At 44.4% G+C, this 19657-nt stretch overlaps 1 protein-coding gene across 6 annotated transcripts in view; it reads left to right on the top strand.

Annotated features, from left to right (window-relative positions):
- The window catches only part of CAPRIN2 (caprin family member 2), a 699936-nt gene that overhangs the window by 385309 nt on the left and 294970 nt on the right, over window positions 1-19657 (top strand). For all 6 annotated transcript variants that reach the window (XM_085652361.1, XM_085652359.1, XM_085652360.1 and 3 more), the window contains 2 exons: window positions 6660-6738; window positions 6920-6975. In XM_085652361.1, coding sequence (XP_085508487.1) covers window positions 6660-6738; window positions 6920-6975 — 135 coding nt within the window. The remainder of the gene's footprint in view (window positions 1-6659; window positions 6739-6919; window positions 6976-19657) is intronic.

Here is a 19657-nt window from a genome sequence, read left to right as displayed (position 1 = left end):
CCAGCCACGGCTCTCACTGACAGGTGCCAGAGGTGGGGAATAGCGGCGCAGATCTCTGCAGCCCGGGCCTCTTTGCCTGCCCGACCTTAGGGAATATTGCAGCGACTAGAGGAGGCAGTACTTATTGCCTATGGTGGGCCCCTGCTAACACGGTCATTATTACCCCGGTGCCCAGCCATTAAGCCCCTGACCAGTGCCATTCAGACCTTGGGACTAGTGTGATATCGTGGGACTCCCAATTGTGGGACTGGATCCGACACTACATAACCGCTGCGGCCTGCGTCAAAGAGAGGGGCCCTGACACCTTCACTCCAGCCTATCTTTCACGCTACCATTTAAAAACAAACACACAAAAAAACACACAGGAAAAAAACAAACCGATAAAAACAACAAAAAAGAGGTGCTTTCATACTTCATGTTTGGGGCAGTACTTGAATGCAGCGCTGACACCCTCTGCTTGACCGCTACCTGTACATCCTCTGGGCGGGAGTACACTGGTTGTATTTTGGAGTGTAGTATACGTTGTGCTGCTTGGACTTGCATCGGACCTGCTGGCGGCCTGAGTTTCTTTTCCTCCGGGGCTGCGTGGTGGACCCGCACGTGGCTTGCACATCGATATTTGAGAGGCATCCCTGCAAATAAGCCGCGCAAGTACTGGCGGCATGTCCCTTGCTGGTGAGCAGACCTCCTCTTGCTCTGACTAATCAGGTGGCTTGGTTTGGCGGTAGCATCATCGGGAGACTGAGGAGTTTGGGGACACGATGCGCCGTGGCAGTATGCATGTGATCCTTGGACCCCACCCTTGCCTTACCAGATTTCTGCATGCTGCTATTCTCGCTCATACCCGGGGAGGGTAACGTAGCCGGTGCTACAGCTCTTTGCTGCTGTCATGGGAAAGCCGGATGGTCAACAGCCTAAATTGGTGTTCAAGGCAAAACGGGTGGCCACGCGCTCGAACCCGGAGGACTCAAGCTTGGTGCCTGGTGAGATGTCGCACACACCGCCTCCTGCGCAGGAGGATGAAGTCCAGACGCTACTTCTGGCCCTGCAACATAGCCTGTCAGATTTGTCAGGGAAAGAACCGACACGGGACTCATGGAGGAGTAAGTTGTGCAGCTGTTGCGTGGAGCCAGCGAGGAGGATCCATTTTCCTCCCAATTCAATGTGAAGGACGCACATCGCTCATTAGGGCCTCGACCGATTGTAGCTAGTCTCCTCAATTATCGGGATCGGGATGCGGCCCTAAAGCTGGCGTGTGAAAATAAGACTTTGCGATACGAGGGGGTCGAATTCACCATCTTTCCCGACTTTACGTTTGCGGTGCAGGAGGCGCGCCGGAAATACATTGGCATCAAGCAAAAGCTTCGTAAAACCCAGGTTGAGTATGCCCTTCTGTATCCGGCTCACCTGAGGGTGTCCCATCGAGGGAAGAGCACCATCCTCACGACTCCACACCAGTTGGAAGAATTTCTAAAAGCACTTCACCGACGCTCTCCTGGAGGTGCATCCAATGATCACGCTTCTAGATCTCATGTGGAGTGATGACTTCTTTCAGGCACACAAATGATGTTGGGAGCTATGTGGCTCCCTAGGGGATTGACCTTCAATTGCTTGATGACCCCTTCCAGCTGCACAGTCTGTGTTGCGAACTATGTTGCCCTTATGGGATTGAAGCGTATCTTTGCTTCACTTCACATATCTACGGGCAGTTTGCTCAGAATGGTTGACGAAAATGTGTTGACCTGGAGTCATTGTACTGGAGCATACCGGCTGAACTCAGATAAGTGACTGTTTATGATGTGGACATGGTTTACACTCTTTATTGATTTTGCTTGTAAGTGTATTCCATAATAGTAGATGGTATGCTTTTAAGAAGTGCCAAGCACCCTCTCCACTACCCCCGCCCCCCCCCCCCTCCCCGGACAGTTCTCTCCTTACTGGACCATGACAACCACCACTGATCAGGGGTGTGGGAGGAGAGCTTACCGTGTTGCCCTGGCGACCCCCCCCCCCATGGGTAATCCCCCTTATAATTTTTATTTTTTTTATGTTGTCAATACGCTCAGTTTCATTGTGGTGCGCAATGTTATGGTTTCATTGGGACTTGAATGGGTGGGACGATCCCAGCACGATTGGGGTGCTGTTGTGGGTGGGGGTTTCTTGTTGCATTATAGAGGTTCCAACATTGAGCATAGCCCGTCGTTTGCACGGACACACATGGTACCATGTACATACACATTTAGTTATGTGACGTCATTTGATACTCATCTAAGGCAGTGTTATGGCAGTGAACGCTGACCCCGTATGTAAAAATCTGCTCACATGGAATGTCAGAGGTTTGGGGGATCCACGTAAGTGTCGACAAATTTTGGCATATCTCAACAGACATCGTATACATATAGCAATGCTCCAGGAGACACACATAGACCCTCACAGGTTGCCCTGTTTTGGTAACAGATGGGCGTCAGTCTTTTCCTCCTACTCGACATACTCCAGGGGCACGCTGATTCTGGTAAAGAAAGGCACTCCCTTTGTCTTGGGCGGCTCACTGGGCGACTCATCTGGTAGACACTGCATGCTTTGGGTAGTCCTGGGAACGCAATCAGTTACTTTGGCATATGTTTATGGGCTTAATATCAACGATCCCGACTACTACACTACTCTTTAGGGGCAGATTCTACGGGTGGGTTCTACACACGTTCTTTGGGGTGGGGATCTTAATACTGTGTTGTGCCCCACTCTAGATCGCTCAGGGGACTCTATCAACTTCTCTCGGCGCATGGGCTCATTGATGCGTGGAGATATGACCATCTGGGGTGCAGGGAGGGCACGTACGACACTACGGCCCGCGCTGCTTGGTCTCGCCTTTACTAATCGATTATTTCACGTGGAGTGGTGCCATGGATCGCCGCCACAACCCACATGGCCAGAACATTCTCGGATCATGCGCCCGTCCTCCTGCAGGTCTCTCCTCCAAATTCCATAGCCTCCCCCTTTAGTTGGAGACTGGTGCCTGACGCACTCCTGGATATGCTCTTTCAAAAGGAGTTAGAAGAGATTACGGATTTCCTTTTATTTTTAACCGGAACAAGGGTTCAGTAGCTAGTATCAGCGTGCTCTGGGAAGCTTTTAAAGTTACAGTTCGCTGATTTTGCATGACTAAGAGCTTTGGAGTGCTCAGACATCCGACGGAGTTTGAGGTGACTGGAGGGTGAGCTCAAACAACTAGAGGCGGATGTTTGGTGCAAATCTTCTAGTACGCAGAGAGCCGCGCTACGGGACAAACTTACAGAGTACACTGATACTGCTAAACGGGAGGTTTGTTTCCGGGGTAAACATTTCACGGCACGTTGATATGGGGAAGGGGAAAGGCCAGGTAGACCACTAGCCCAGGATATACAAAAACCTAGGTTCTCTAACTATGTTATAGATGTTCTCAATGCATCGGGCACGCACCACAGAGATAGTCGTGACATTCTTTACATGTTTACCTCCTTTTATGAGACCCTGTACTCCACCGACGAACGACCCTTCTGGACTTTAGCCCCTTTCTTAATGATATTGCTCTGGGCTGGCTGGGTGATTACCAACGAGAGTTTCTGGCTGCGCCTTTTGAGAAAGATGAGTTCCGTGAGGCGATTATGAAAATGAAATCCGGAAAAGCCCCGGGGTTGGACGGCCTACCAGTGGATTTCTAGAAGTCCTATATTGAACAGTTGCTACCTATATTGTGTGAAGTTTATGAAGAGGCTCTGGAGGCTCAAATTCTTCCGGACCCTGAGGAAAGCACTCATTATCTCCCTCTTAAAGCCAGGCAAACCTGCGGTTCACTGCGATTCGTACAGGCCTCTATCCCTTAACACAGATGCCAAGATTCTCGCGAAACTTCTGGCAAATCGCTTTCTCCTATAAATGGAGAAACTTGTGTTACCCGATCAGGCAGGCTTTTTACCAGGATGGGCGACTTCCCATAACCTGCGCACGCTATTCTGTCATGCATAATATTGATCCCCAGCTGGCACTAGAGTGGCTGTCTTTTTAGAAGCCACAAAAGCCTTTGATTCGGTTGAATGGGACCACCTGTTCACCATACTCCAATGCATGGGATTCCCTGTTAGGTTTATTTCGTGGATACGCGTTCTTTAAACTTATCCCTCTGTTCGGATGTGGATAAATGGTCATACCGCCTCCTCCATCATGCTTACGAGAGGCACCCGTCAAGGATGCCCTCTCTCCCCACTGTTATTTGCCCTTGCGGTCGAACCCCTTGCGGCGAGACTGAGACCTCACCAAGAAAAAGCCCTTAGATGTTTCCTACGTCCCATGTTAAATTCGTTGTATGCGGATGATATCACTTTATATGTTAAACCTGGTTCAAAATCTCAATCCGCTACTGCGTGAGTTCATTCGTTTTGGTGGACTCTGGAATTACTATTAACTGGGCTAAATCCCAGATCTTCCCACTCACTTCGGCGGTGCCATTTTCTACTGATTAACCCTATTGAGTGGTGTATCGAGGGTGTGAACTACTTAGGGGTGCAAGTCACCAATGATCGGGAGGAACTATTACGCTGTAATTACGGTAGCGCGCTCAAACACATTACAGGCTGCATCACTAGATGGATAGCCCTCCCACTTACCATGGCGGGACGTATATCGCTTATAAAAATGATTATCCCCCCCCCCCCCCCAAAATTCTTAAATTTCTTCCTAAATATACCGCTCTTCCTGGAAAGGCTTTTTTTAATACGGTCGGATTGGCACTTATACGGTTGATTTCGGGTGGTAAACCACCACGTCTGCAATGGGATATACTTACTCGCCCTTATTCCCGTGGAGGGTTTGACGTGCCCAGCTTTGATCTGGATTTGTGTGCTCAGGCCCACTTTGCAAATTTTTGGTTTCACCTCCCCAGATATACGCCCCAGGTGGCCACGGAGCATTGGCTGGCACATCCTATCCCGCTGGACGGGGTGATTTTGTCAATTCCTGAGAGCTGACCTGGAGGGAATATTTTCCAAGACCAAATCGAAGTTCCACCTCACCTGCTGGGCTGACCTTTATATCAATGCGAAATTCAAAGACATGGCACAACTTTTTCACACAGCACTGGTGTTCACTATGGATATTTTTCTGTATGTGTTTGTGGCAGGGTATAAAGGCGCACACACCAGAATACCCTAATGAGCCCCCTACATTAGCCCCATTGCATCATATGCTGCACACATCTGAGGCTGCACACCTTGTGTCTACTTTATACCATAGTCTATACGCTGAACTAGATTACACTCCTTGTCCGGCACGCGCCAAATCGAGCGCGGAATTGGGGAAGACATCACAGACCAACAGTGGGGCTATTGCTGCAAACAGACCGAAACTATATCCTTGAACAGTCGACTATGCATTACACACTAACTTTTTGCACCGGTTATATTATACACCTGCTCGATTGCACCGCTATGGACTGCGCGACAATGCTCGCTGTGATAGATGCAAGGCAGGAGCAGCTGATTTCTTCCACTGTTCATGGGATTGTGGGGCAGTACACTTATACTGGCAACAAGTATTTGAAGCTTTGGAACACATGACTCTCCTAGAAATAGCGATGTCCCTGTTACTTGCACTATTGGGGGATGTGGAGGCGATACCAGCTGCCCAGCGTAAATTTGTTGCCTTTAGCATGGTATTGGCCAGACGCAGGGTCTTGCAGGTGGGGCAGAGGCAGAGCGCCCAAATTTAAGGAATGGCTTGCAGATCTGATTTTATGGGAGGAACAACTAAATACATATGCCGAATTATTGCCAGCGCCTTCCAGACCATGAGACATATGGGCCCCCCTCACTATATACCTCATTGAACACCCACTGGTGCCTGCCTCTGTCACAAGTTAGTGTCTCATTGCGATGTTTGTTCTGGAGTGCACATTATTGGGGGAGAGCGCTTAGCACCGTACTGACATTTGTACTGAATGTATAGGATGTTTGTTTCTATTTACTGTGAAAGTTCCCTTCTAGGACGCCTAGCCCCGGACGACCAGCAGATGTCCGTTAAATGACTTTCATGCTAATGTCATTGTTGCATGAGATGATGTAACATGTATGGATATGTTCAAGTGAATATTCATGTAATGGAACCACAAGGTTTGACATGTTAATTTTCGCAGAATAAAATTAAATAAAATGTATATTTTTTTTAAATGCTTACTAAAGCTCTTAAGGCTTTCACAGCGCTGAACTGTGGAAGCTCTTAAATCTAGCTCTTTTATGGAGGCAGGAGATGCAGTGAGCTCCGATTTCATGAAAGTCTAGATATAAAAAAAAATGCCTTTTCAAGTCCTTATATACTGTTTTATGACAAAGTAATATTTTCACATTAAGTGAAATTTCCACATTACTTGAGTCGGATACCAAATACATGCAATGTCTATCCTTCTGTGACACGATGAGCTGTGCAAGCACATCTCCCTTAAATTTGTTTACTTTTATGAAGTCACGTTTTTGGATACTTAACATGTACTTTTACCAGATAGTAATAAAGAGCTCATGGGTTTTGAACTAGTAGCATTTGAATGTGATATGCAGCTTTTAGTTTTAGAAAACTGTATGCTTTTAATCACTAATATTAATGGTGCCATATTTTGTTTTAAAAATAAAATGCAGGAGTCCATTCTGGATTTTGATACACTTTCACAAAATGTAACTGCCTCATCGCTGCAAATATTGGCAAGTCCTCTTTCTGGTAAGTGTGCTTTATATTGCCAACTAAAGCACCATCTTCCCGTTTTTCACTTGACAATGTGACAAATAACCTAAATGCAGTGTGTCATGCTTTGAGTTGGCATCACTGCTTATGCAAGTGCTTTTAAACGTGAGTGTACATGCCTGTTCTTCCTGATCCCTGAATCCTTTCTTTTCTGTAGTTCCTAAAGATGAGAAACTGACAAACCAGTGTGGCTCTTCACTGCAATCTGAGCAGGTAAGGCCCATACCCTGGGCTTAGTGCCTAATGTTCCTCAACAGTGGAAGCTTTCTTTGTGTGGTGGTAGGATAAATTAGTGTTTTCCTTTGTATAAGTTTCAGATTCCAAATACATTTGTTTTTATTTTATGTCATGGACTTATTTTCAGTTCTTAACCCTCTGCCTTCATAGAAAGCCTTTTACATAGATAGTTTCTTCTGTAGACCAGTGGAAAAGGGACACCTAGATGTTTTGAAGGCATCTAGTGATGACATTCCTTCATGTTATACATGAATACATGAATAGCATCTCAAATACACTAGCAGTGTAGACTGAGCTCTCAGGGAAGAATAATTTGAGCTACAGGGATCTGTTAAACTCATTAAGATGTTTGCTATCTTAAAAAATTCATAGACCTAGAGAAGGAGATTTCAGGCTAGCAATCTGAAAACCTTGAGTTGCTGTCACCTGTGGGTTATAATGGCAGGGTATTACAGAAACCATTATAATTAAACTGCAGTCTGTTTCATTCTAAATAGGGGTAGCATTATGGAGAGTATTTGAAACTTGTCAAACTCTTATTAGTGAGTTAGCCATGCAAGTGGCCATCCTTTCCCTGGGTGTAAAAGCAGATCCAGCTGTAACTCAGTGAATATTCCTGATGCTCTTAGGCTCTTTGTCCACATCCTAAAGAAATGAGATTTGTGTCTTAAACCAATCATTTTAGCTTCTTTTCTGCTTTTGAGGAGGGATACTTTCCGTACAAACTATTAAAATTTGCTCTCATGTTTTAAGCTTGTTCACTGGAGCTGTAAATGCCTCTAGGAGTTTCGGAATGGGTTATAATTTGTCAGTGATCTCTTGTCAAATTGAACCTTGGTTTATGCTTACCATAACTGAATGGGTCATGTATATTGCACATCTGCCTGCATGGAAGTTTGGCTTTGACGTCCGGTAACTTGAATGTTTTCGTTTTTTGACGATTTGGACCAGAAGTATTGAATTGGCCCGTTTTTTCAGTTTAATGTCAAATCCTCTGCATCTGTGGTTTTGTTTCATCAGGACTTTCTTCTTCTCCTCAATGAGCAGGGGCTCTTGCAGTTTACTCTAACTCTGGGATTGTGGAATTGAACTATTCACCATCTCTGACAAACTATATGTATATATCATATATAAAATATGAAGCTAGCTTCCATGGACAAGGCTATGTATCACCATATGTCTGCACTGGATCGTTGTTGGGTGCTGCTTTGTGGAACTTTACACTTGAATGCATTATGCAATTGCCTGTTGGTATGAGTAAGCTTTGTACAGTGAGTTTACTGTTAACTCACTGGGCATCTACTTGTTAGGGTTTGCTGTCTTGTTTTGTTTATTTTTGTGGGGCTTTAGTAGTAATACAGGGTTAAGAATAGAGAAAACAAATCCTCTCTTGGAATATGAAGTCTTACATCTTCAGAGCCTAGAGTACAATTTTGATTTTATAATGTATATCCATTTATCGATGTATATCCATTTACCTTTTGGTTTAATTGCTTTGCGTTGTAATTTTGCTTTCAATGTACCGTTTTCAGTGAATAAACCAGTTACTTTGAAAATATGTTCCTCCAAAAGAATCCCAGAATGCTTCAGGATCTTGAGATTTACTAATTTCAGAGTATTATACGTGTTTCTTATCTCAAGGTTGATCTTGGGTTCCTGTTTGATTTGAGCTATCTGATTTAATATCTGTAGCATGACTACTTTTTCTTTCTTTTTCCCTGAAGAGTCTGCTTTTCTTAATCGGGGATTTCTTTATTTTTATCTTCATATTTTTGTGTTTTTTGAAAATTAGCATGTCCATAAAGTGTTGCATTTTGAGAGCAGGGCAGCAACTGCTGACACTTTTGTTGATTTGTTTTTCTGCCACTGGATAATATAATAAAGGACTGTTGAGTATATGGGTTAATAACCAGATTCCTTACTGGTAACCCTCATTATTGAAGTCTGCTTCATCAATCTACACTGAAATGAGTCTGGGAATTGTACATTTACGAGCTACATATTTTAACACTACATAGGGTCATTCACTTCTGATATCCTGCTGCTATTCCCTGAACAAGTACATAGCTGCATACTACTGTGTGACCTAGTGATGGTTAAGGGCAAATATGCAAGAATGGCTGGTAGGAACTCATGCAGATTAACTCATTAGTGCGAACTAAATTCTTCCTCCTCTAAATGTAATGCATTAAGGAGGATTTCAAGCTGTAACTCAATTCAACAAGTGTTTTCCATGGAAGGCCAGACTCAAAAATACTGCCATAATGTAAATTATCTTCAGATTCCTCTGTTTAATGATCAACTGTATACTTTCACTTATGGTTCCATAGCAGTAGACCGGCAAGTCCTAGCAGTGGCAGTAGGGTTTACGATTATACATGAGCTTGATGAGAAAGCCAGGTTTTGAGAATGTCCTAATGAAAGGGTAAAGTCATTACTGTTTTAGATAGAAAGTACCATAGGCTGGCCAAGCATATTGAGAAGTTGCAATCCCCAATTCGGCCTATGAACTTTGGTACCACTAGTAAGTTGGCTGTGGAAGAATAGATGTATCCTGGTTGGTACAAACACGTACCTGCTTGTAAATGCTTACTTTGCCAGACTGTCAGGGACGCCAGAGGAAGTGGACACCAGCATGGGAACAGATGAAGACAGACCAACCCTACTAGAATGACTCCTCCACTCCCCCCAGGCATTTCACGAGATGCAGCTTACTCCTTAGCTGCAGGAGTCTGAGATTGCTTGTGGCTCTGAGGATGGAGAAGACCTTTGCAGATTGGATGTCAGCGGTGGTGAGCCACGGAGAGGTAACCGGAGCCTGACAGTGGCACACTCTGGCTGAGTGGAGGATGCTGCAGAGGGGTGGGTGCTGTCCCGGGTGCCCTCCTGGCTTTGATCTGGTCCGACCTTGGCCTGGCAGATTTTGGCAGCAGTAGACGCTGGACCCGAGACTGACTGGTTGTGTAATACTATTGCAAGTAGGTGCAACGGAATCCCTGAACATACTACTTTCAGCCCAAACTGTCACCATCTTGAGAGCCTAACCAGCCGGACTTAGTGCTTGATCACACAATATATTTTGGCTACACCTATGTTTAGGGCCAATGATGTCTGAAAGGGGCAGCCTGGACCTCAATATCGCTTGACGGGCACCTACTGGGGCTCCCAATACTCTTTCCAGGGCAAGGCCTGTCGCTCTGGGGGGGTCTCGCTGCGATTGAGGACATGTTTCTCATGGACTAGAAAGTAAGCACATGGATCACGCATAACTGTTGTGACACTGTGTGATCTGAGTGATCCCTCGCAGAGATCCTGATTGTAATACACTACGGTGCACATTAAGGCATGATTCAGTCACAAGTGTACACTTCCATTTGCCATGACCACGTCCTGTCACACTGTATAACGAGCAACTCAATCACTTGCAGACCAGCTGAACTTAGATGCCAGATGAACCACTTGGACCCATGCAGGATGCGACTCAGACAGAGCAAACTGACAAGTGGATGCTGTTGCTGGTGAATATGACATCCGTACAATTTTCAAAGCAAAGCCTCCACACAATAGATAAGATCAACGCTTTAATCGATCAAATGGATGGAATATAAGAATAGTCACTGTCCCCGAGTCCACTCCTACAGTGAACATGGAAACTTTTGTAGAACTACTACTTATTGACCTACTAGGACACCCTACCTTATTGTCTCTATTTGTGTTGGAAGGAGCACACAAAACATTAACACCAAGACCAATCCCATCTTAGCCAGCCTGCTTAATTACAGAGCCCAAGATGCAGCTTTCAGTAAGGGACATGTACTCCACACTAAGCTACTCCGGATCTTCTGTCTCGCCCTACCCAAATTTCACTCTTCATGTACAAAAATCTCGGTGACTTTCTCCTTGTAAAGAAAAGACTCTGAGATAATTTTGGACAACAGCATGTCCCAACTTGCTCTGCTCGGTTTTAAAATGGGGGATACATTTCACTCATTTACTGATCTCGAGCTTGCTATCAAGACTCAAACTACCTAACCCGAATGGCACGGAGAAGGATGCTGCTGCGGCAGCCACTCGTCGATGGATGCGAATGACTGATAAATCACCTTTAGTTAAGACTGTACCCTGTATGATAACCGCAAGTGCACAAATCCTCAAGCGCATCACTTCATTCACTAGAGTATTAGATTTACTGGCGTTGGACATAGGCATATTACTGATAAGTATTTCAATTGTTCATTGCTCAAATGTACAACTGTATGCAATCATGAAGGTGGGGTACCTGAATTGATCGCTCTGCTTTGTTTGGCACGTTTATGATACAATATACTTGGGCATGGGTTACAGTCGGTGAATGTTATAGAGCGGCAGGATATTGTGTGTATTTACTGAATTTTGGCTACCACTGTCTACTGATGGGCTATATAGCCTGCAAACTCCTGCCCACTGCATTTGCCCAACCTTTTTGTATATGGTGGAGATGTTTTCTTGGGGGAGGGTGGGGGGTACCGGGGAGGTCTGTCACCATTTGTTGGGGATTGCAGTGTGGGTGGAGGTAGCATGTTAAGGCGGTAACTTAGAGCAGAGCATATACTATTGGACAAAGTATGGTAAGGAAGACTACAAATACACTGGGCTATTGCCTTAAGGTAACGGACAGAATGTACAACTATCTACATTGCAGATTGATTAAAATATATTTCTATTTCTACACTTAAATTACTGACCCGTAATATTAGGAGCCTGAATGACCGCAAGAAGTCTCGTAATGTTTTAGCTTACATGAAACACCAATGAATCGATGTGGCGTGCTTACAAGGAACACACCTCACTCAACATACAATGGGGTGTCTAACTGGAAAATTACAATGTAGCGGTTACTCCTACACATTTAGCTTCCTGGCTCGGCGTTTTTCTGTAGGTCAAACTAGGATGTAGTGAGGATTCTGGCCACTGTAGCCTCACCAGATGGTAGATATGCATATGGCTGGGTCTGAACTGGTGAGGCAAAGTGAGCTAAAGAACGATGATGGATTCAACCCAGATCTGTGACTGGGGGTGAATGTCTGAAAGGTTTCAGCACTCCATCCATCATCTTGTGTTTACAATATCCCTTTTAGCCATTACCAATCCTAATTAACAGAATAATTGATTCTAGGGTAGGCCCCTACTTCCTGGGGGAGACCAAGTAACAAATTGGGAATTGTGTGGGATCTGGTAATCCATTACACACTGGTCTTTCAGGGTCGTGTCCTAGTACCTTTGTATTTTACCGAAGGCCCATATTGGATGATGGAGGGAACCTTTCCTGATGTTACATCTCATACAAGTGGATGTTTGGACTTTCACAATTTTGTGCAGTTTCACCCTGTCTAGGTTCATTCTGTTCAGGAAGATAAATTGGATTAGGTCTTTCAAGTGAAGCGTAGGCAGGTACATATTCTCAGTCAATGTCCTCTGTGTAAGGCATGTTAACACTGATTATATTTATAGTATTATGTATGCGATAGCCCATGCTTCTCCTAGAACTGCTCAAAAGATTTAACTGACCTTTTCTCTTGTATATCTCCTATTCTGGTGATGCAAAGCAAGTCCTGTTGGTGATAACCTTGTAACTTTTGGATCTCTTTCCACAAAGCATCCTTACAATTGTTTCTCTAGCATGATTTTACACCTCAACCCAGTGTGGGTTATAGCTTTATCCCTTGTAGTCAAGGCTGCCTGTGCAGGAGCCAGGTTTGGTCTTCCTAACTCCCTCCCCCCATACAAATACTGCACCGAGTTGGGTGCAATCATGCGCCATCTATCCAAGCGTTAGTCCCCCCCCCCCCCTCACCTTTTGTATCTCTTTGTAGAGGGTCCTAAGAGCTGCTATCCATGGAGCTGCGCTATCCTAGACCAGCAGTCTGATTTCTTTATCTATTCAGGTATAAATAAATAATAATGCTTGGGTATCGTGAAGAGTACATTTTACATCATGTATAGACATTTTGGGAGTGTCATGATTTTGAATATGGCTGCTCTTTCTTTCTCCCAGGAGCCTGTCTAGGTGCAAGGAGGTGAATCCTAAGGTATTGGAAACCATCGGATGCCATCCTTAGGGGGTTGGAGGTATTCATATCCAGGACCCAGTCACACATTTTTAAAGGGCACTGCTTTTATCCCAATTCACTTCATATCACGAAACCTCTCTGAAGTCCTCAAACAGTCTCAGAATGGTCTTTAGCATCTCTTAGGATTGGATATGTAGAGTAGGACCAACAGTCTGCAATTGGTCCTGCAATTAACTTGTCCAGTATTCCAAAATCTTCATTAGGCTTGGCTCATTTGTTAACTGAATTTAGTCCTAGCTCTTCAGATATGGTATTACAAATCGTAAATACTACCAAGTCTGGATCACCTAACTTCTCTTGTTCTGCTCTTATTTTCTTTATGATTGCGTCTGTTATTTACTCTGTAATGTGGCAGTTATTCGCTGTTTCCTTTAGGTCAGGAAAGTTGATGCTTGACTGTAAACAGTCATGTGTTATTGGTTATGGGGGGTGGGGGGACCTTCCTTAGATCTACCTGTTCATGGTGATTGTCATCTCATCTCAGTTTTGTAATTCTATGCCAAGATTACCAAGAAAATAATCAATATGTACAACTATCAGTTTCATTAAAAACTTGATCCACTGAACCCGGTCCACACAGGCTTCTACCCTTTGCAACATATGCAGGTTGAATTTGCTGCTGTACAAAATAGGCTGTGGATCGGACCTCTTTGATAAGGTCTGTCATTCCATACTAACAGACAGGCTGGTGACAGTGGGACAGTAGAGGGTATGCTATGAATTGGGTGTGCTCCTTCCTTGTTGGTCAGAGCAAAGTAGTCATGCCCCCGTTTAGGTCTTCTACTAAATCTTTATTGTGTGGAGTCGCACATGGGTCATCTGTGTCCTATTCGGTTTAATTTGTATGCAGCCCTGCCGATAAAATTGATTCAGGACTTTCTATTGTCCTGTACGTGCTGATCATTTCCCAAAAAAAACCTAACATTGGACATAAATAGTGCTACAGCATGTGTGAACGTTCTACAGGTTCTTAAAATAGTAGCGGACTGGTTGTCTGTGAACTCAACAAAGCTGTACTTAGATAAAACCAAGTTCTTCTACTTCGAGATGCCCCCCTCTTGCTGGACTCCTTACTACGGTCTTATGCGTATTGAGAACATAGCAGTTTCTTGTTTGCATGATCTGTAGAATTTAAGGAAAACTTTTCCTTGTATGCCAGAATCTGCTCACTTCCCTACAATTCACTCTAATAGAAGCTCGGCTTGGCTCCTTTTCTCAGAATTCTGAAGCATGCACTCCAATGTCTCCGACTGGTGCATAATTGTGCAACTCCTCTGCCTCCCAATGTACTAGGTCATGCGCCGGTCTCTGGTCATTTGCAATAGTTATACTGAGTTCCAGTTGAGTAACGTATAATCTTTCGCATTTGATCTTAAACGTTGCATGGCTGTTGACCTGTTGTCCTCAAGCTTCTGGTCTCCTCCTAATCGCCTTCCAGAACTGTCCACTCTTGAAGTTTCTTGCTTCAAATTCCTAAAATAAAACACAACCGTGAAAAAGATCCTTTTCCTACCAAACTGCAATTACATGAATTTCTCCCCCTTCGATTAAGGCCTCAAATTGATTTTATTTTTGGAAAACCTTTCAAGTCTTGGTATTCACACTCTAGGCAGAGAAGATTGCTTGCTCGCTTATTAAGCGACCGGACTCATGCGGATATTTGCACACCTAAAACCTTTATTAAAAGTAGTTTAAATCTCATGCCATCCTGCTCTAGTCTATAATCCACCAAGCCTTTCCTCCTGGCAGTGGAATTGGATATAAGATTGAATGTATTCTGAAACATTTGAGTTAACCTTAATTCTGCTTGCCCTTCCTTCCTGGCAGAGATGTGACAACTTTGTAATTAGTTGAATGCTTCTAACTTGACCTTCTTTATCCTCTTGGGGATCTGGCTTCTTAAAATGGTTTTAGATTTATTGTGGGAACATTTTTCAAGATTTCATGTGGGAACACTTTCAAATGTTTCTTTGCAAGTGTTGATTTCAGACAAGCCCTAGTTTAAGGCATGCTGTTTCTGACATGGGCACTGGAGTCAAAGTGCCTTCCTTGCTTGAATCTTGGCAACCTAACAGGATGTGGCTAGCAAACTGAGATTGGTAACTGTATGGACTGTTTTGGATAGGCACTCCTATCTACTGGCTTGTTAGGAGTACTCTAGGTTAAGAGGCATCCTTATAATGTACTTGTTGCATCAATGCGTTGTTTGTTGTGTTACTTTTATTGTGGACAAGAATGTACAGATCAACAAAACATCCCATATTAGGTTCTATTTGTGTATGTATTCCATAATGTCCCCCAGTCTGATCATTTACATTTTTTTATATTGTCGTAACAATTTTAACATCTATGTTCCTTGTAGGCAAACCTTGCAAGGGTTCGTGCAGACAAATGTGCCTCTGGTGAAAAATGCATTTTTAGCCCACATTGAGTTACTGCCCTGCTGTATCATAAATGGTTTCATTTTTATTTCGCCAAGAGCCATCCTGACTTTAGACATCTTCCACTGCTTGAGCCACAGCAATAGGTGTTGGTAACCCGGTGCCACTTAAAATAATCTCTACTACAACGGTGCAGCACATCTCTTGCATATGTCTTCTAAAGGATTGCATCCATCAGAATGTGTGCCCCTCTGTCTTTGTGTGGAGATGTAAATACTACAGTGCAGCACATGAAGTCTCTCCCACTGCTCTCCCCACAGGTATATAGCTTGACCATGGAACACACTTCATTGCCTTGCCTTTCACTGTTACTGTCCACTTTACACTCTGTAAGACTCTCCAGCTATCAATCTCAAAAAGGAAATTTCCGCTGTTCCTCAAAATTGAAAGAAGGGAGAAGAGTCAAGAGGAAGGCTAGGAGAGTGGGTACGGTTTACATTACATGGTGCCCTCATGACTGAGTACTTTAGGGCCAATATTTCACCTAATGGCCTGATAGTTAAAAATTTCCCCAGGATTTTCTGGGAGGATGGACTATTCAAAGTTGAATGGTCCCAAATCTCCATCTCCTCATCCTCATTGTTAACACAGCCAAAAGACTAGCGGACGAGTTACTGATACGGATTCAAGCAGCGGAAAGCACGTTGAAACAATCCAACCCTGGCTCTAGTTTCAAGTCCAAATTGACTGAACTCAATAATGAGATCGCCGAACATAAAGAGTATCTGATGAAACAAAAAGTTGTGAAGTTACAAAAGGACATTAAACGCTTTGAGAAAGAGAAAGTGTACCCATATCTTAAAGCTGATTATGTCCCACCCAACACTAACTATTCATCTGATACTGATACCAACTCTTCCAGAAGAGGGTCTTCCACCAACAGTGACTCCAGTACTGAATACTCAAGAACTAATCAATATAGAGGGAAGAAGTGCAGACAAGGATACAATACCTTTCCTCCGCCTCTATATCAAGGACCTGCCTTTTGGCAATACCCTATGTACCAGCAAGGCCCCCCACAATTTGGTCCACACTGCCCACCCCCATTTATACCCAAAGGCATGAGCCAGCCTTTTTTAGGCAGAGGTTGGGGCAGAGGGCGAGGGCGAAGAAGAGGGGCCTCACAGGAAGGGAAAAGAGTACAGTGGGAAGAACCCCAACGAGGAATGGAGACCAGGAGCCACAGCAACAAGAAACAAACCTAGTTGTGAACCTGTCGTCCAGACAATTGACACAGACAGAAGATGACATCCTCCAAAAAGGACTAGGCTTTGTCCCAACCCCCAGTGTTGATCTGTTCATGCAGACCTGTGAATTACACCAATTTTTCCGCAAGATCCGACTCAGATTTTTCTTTGAAGGAAAAGCAAATATACCCGAAACTGATTCGGGTCTTCGCAATCCTTCTACTTTTCACCCCACACGCTGGGATGGTACCAAATGAAGTCCTGACTTACGAACAGGCAGTACTTAAGGAAGTGAAAACAATTCAAGGACGCCAATCCTTCAACAACATCCGCAACAAAGAAAGATTGGCTATTGAGACACTGGCCAATGACCCAAGTATCACTATCAAACAAGCCGACAAAGGTGGGGCCACTGTCATAATGAGCTCAACAGATTATGACACTGAATGCCTACGACAATTGGGGGATAGGAAATACTACACTCCTATTTCTAAAAATCCTACAGAACGTCTGAAAACAACCATTACCAGTCTGGTTGATTCAGCTGAAAGCCAAGGATGGCTTAGCGAGAATGAGGCTTCCTTTCTCATCAAGAAAGAACCTAAGACCCCCTACTTTTATGTCTTACCTAAAATCCACAAGGGGGTCACACCAGTACCAGGCCGTCCCATAGTGTCAGGTATTGATTCCATTCTCGAACCCCTTTCGCAATTCTGCGACTATTTCCTGCAACCCTTGGTGAAAGATACCCCGTCATACATACAGGACACCACTGATGTACTACGCCTACTTGACCAGATTCAGGGTACTGATGAAATCAATTTTCTCATCACCCTAGATGTTGTAGCCCTTTACACCAATATCCCCCAAAGGGCCACTCTGGAGGTCATTGAGGAGATTTTGAATGCAATCCCCTGGGAGTCACTTACCCCTCCATCTTTCATTACAGATTGTGCCACACTAGCACTAACTGAAAACTTCTTTGAATTCAGGGGCCAACTTTATCACCAGACACAAGGTACTTCCATGGGGAGTATCTTTGCTCCTAGTGTAGCCTGTTTGTATATGGGTTCCTTTGAGGGAGAACACATCTTCTGTGACACTAATCCATATCGCCACAACATTCGCCTATGGAAGCGCTTTATCGATGACATTCTCATCTTTTGGACAGGAGATTGTGCAAGTTACACTGAGTTCTTCACATGGATAAATAACCTCAATCCCTACTTAAACTTCACCATAACAGCATCCCCTACACAGATTGCCTTTCTTGATTTAGCCATCAAGCTGACACAGGGTCACTTCTCAACTACTATGTACAGGAAGGCGACTGATCGTAATAGCCTGTTACACTTCCAGAGTCCTCATCCCAGATCACTCAAAGAAAATTTGCCCTTTGGGCAATTTCTAAGAGTCAGGAGAAACTGCAGCACTTTAGATACATACAAAAGTGAATCAGCAATCCTGGCCCAGAACCTGAAAGCAAGAAACTATCCACAGAGGAGTATCACTCTGTCTAACAAACGTGCCCGCAATAACAACCGAGAAGGACTCCTGGAACATAGAAATGAGCCAAGTGTTTCAGAAACACTGACTTGTGTCACTACTTTTACACCCGTCTCCACACAATTGACCCGTGTGTTGAGAAAACACTGGGACATTCTCAATACAGGAACCTTGCACCTTGAAACACCACGCTTTGCATACAAGCGATCCAAAAACATCAAGGATATGCTCATACGAACCAGGCCCAAACCCCAGACAGTCACTACAAAACACACTTTGGCAATTACCTCCGGTGAAGGGACACTATCCCTGTGTGTGGGACTTGTAGTGCTTGTACTTTTACTTCTGTACATAAAACTCACACTTAACAGCACCTTCGTTTGGGAATTGAGGTCCCACACAAATTGCAATACATCTAATTGCATCTATCTGCTTATCTGTCCCTGCGATCTCTATTACGTGGGGATGACGACTCGCCCTATCAAAGTGCGCGTTTCTGAGCATCGCAGTAGTTTCCGCTGCCATAAAAACAACACCAAACTATGTGCTCATTTTCATGAGAAGGGACACTCACCGGACTCGGTAAAATGGCTAATTCTAGAAGCCAATTCCCATCTTACCAAACAGTCTGTTCGCAAGAGAACCGAGATGGATACACCGTCTATCCTCTAACATTGGGGGCCTCAACGATGATATCCCTTGGGGCTTGTTAAAAACCTGAGCTATTCCACATTATACCAGTAGCTTGACCCTTATGTTAGATGACGTTACAGCCCTATTATCAGACTTACATCGAATTGGCATACAGTCCTAGACCCTATGTGCACCACCTACATTATCCTCTCTAGGAGTGTCTCCAACAATCATGATAAGTGTTCCCACATTGAACATCCTTATACTGGGTTTACTGTAGCCTCGGTTATGTAGCTATTCTTTAGCCCTCCGTTTTAAGATGGCCGCCACAGTTATGAACACCTTTGGTCAATTGATCAAAATTTCATCCCAATCCATGATGGCCGCCAATTCATTTCACTACCCACACAGACGCTTGCTCCACCCTCGCCCGGAGTCACCTGACTAAGATGTCCTCTTTTTAGTCCTACCTCTCTGACGAACAAGTCACCTTCCGGACTCGGTGGAGAGGGTAGGTGAAAACTGATGGCATTAGCGACGTGAAATGTAAGTAGATTCACGCCTTGAGCACAATACTGCTAACTCCTGACCTCACTCTTCAACTGGGGACCCGGCCCGCATGAGCCTTAGAGTTAGGATTGCTTAGCACATTTAGGTCATTGCCTGACAGCTCGTGCCACCTCTAACTAATTTAAACTAGTTCAGCCTATTTGATTCGTTGTGCTGAACTTCCGTGACTTTTTCCACCGACTTGCATCGGCTTAGAGACTGCCGAATTGCG

This window comes from Triturus cristatus, chromosome 4_1 (genome assembly GCF_964204655.1).
Source record: "Triturus cristatus chromosome 4_1, aTriCri1.1, whole genome shotgun sequence".
Taxonomy (NCBI): domain Eukaryota; kingdom Metazoa; phylum Chordata; class Amphibia; order Caudata; family Salamandridae; genus Triturus; species Triturus cristatus.
The sequence above is the reverse complement of the archived record's forward strand: the minus strand, read 5'-3'. Positions and strand labels throughout refer to the sequence as shown.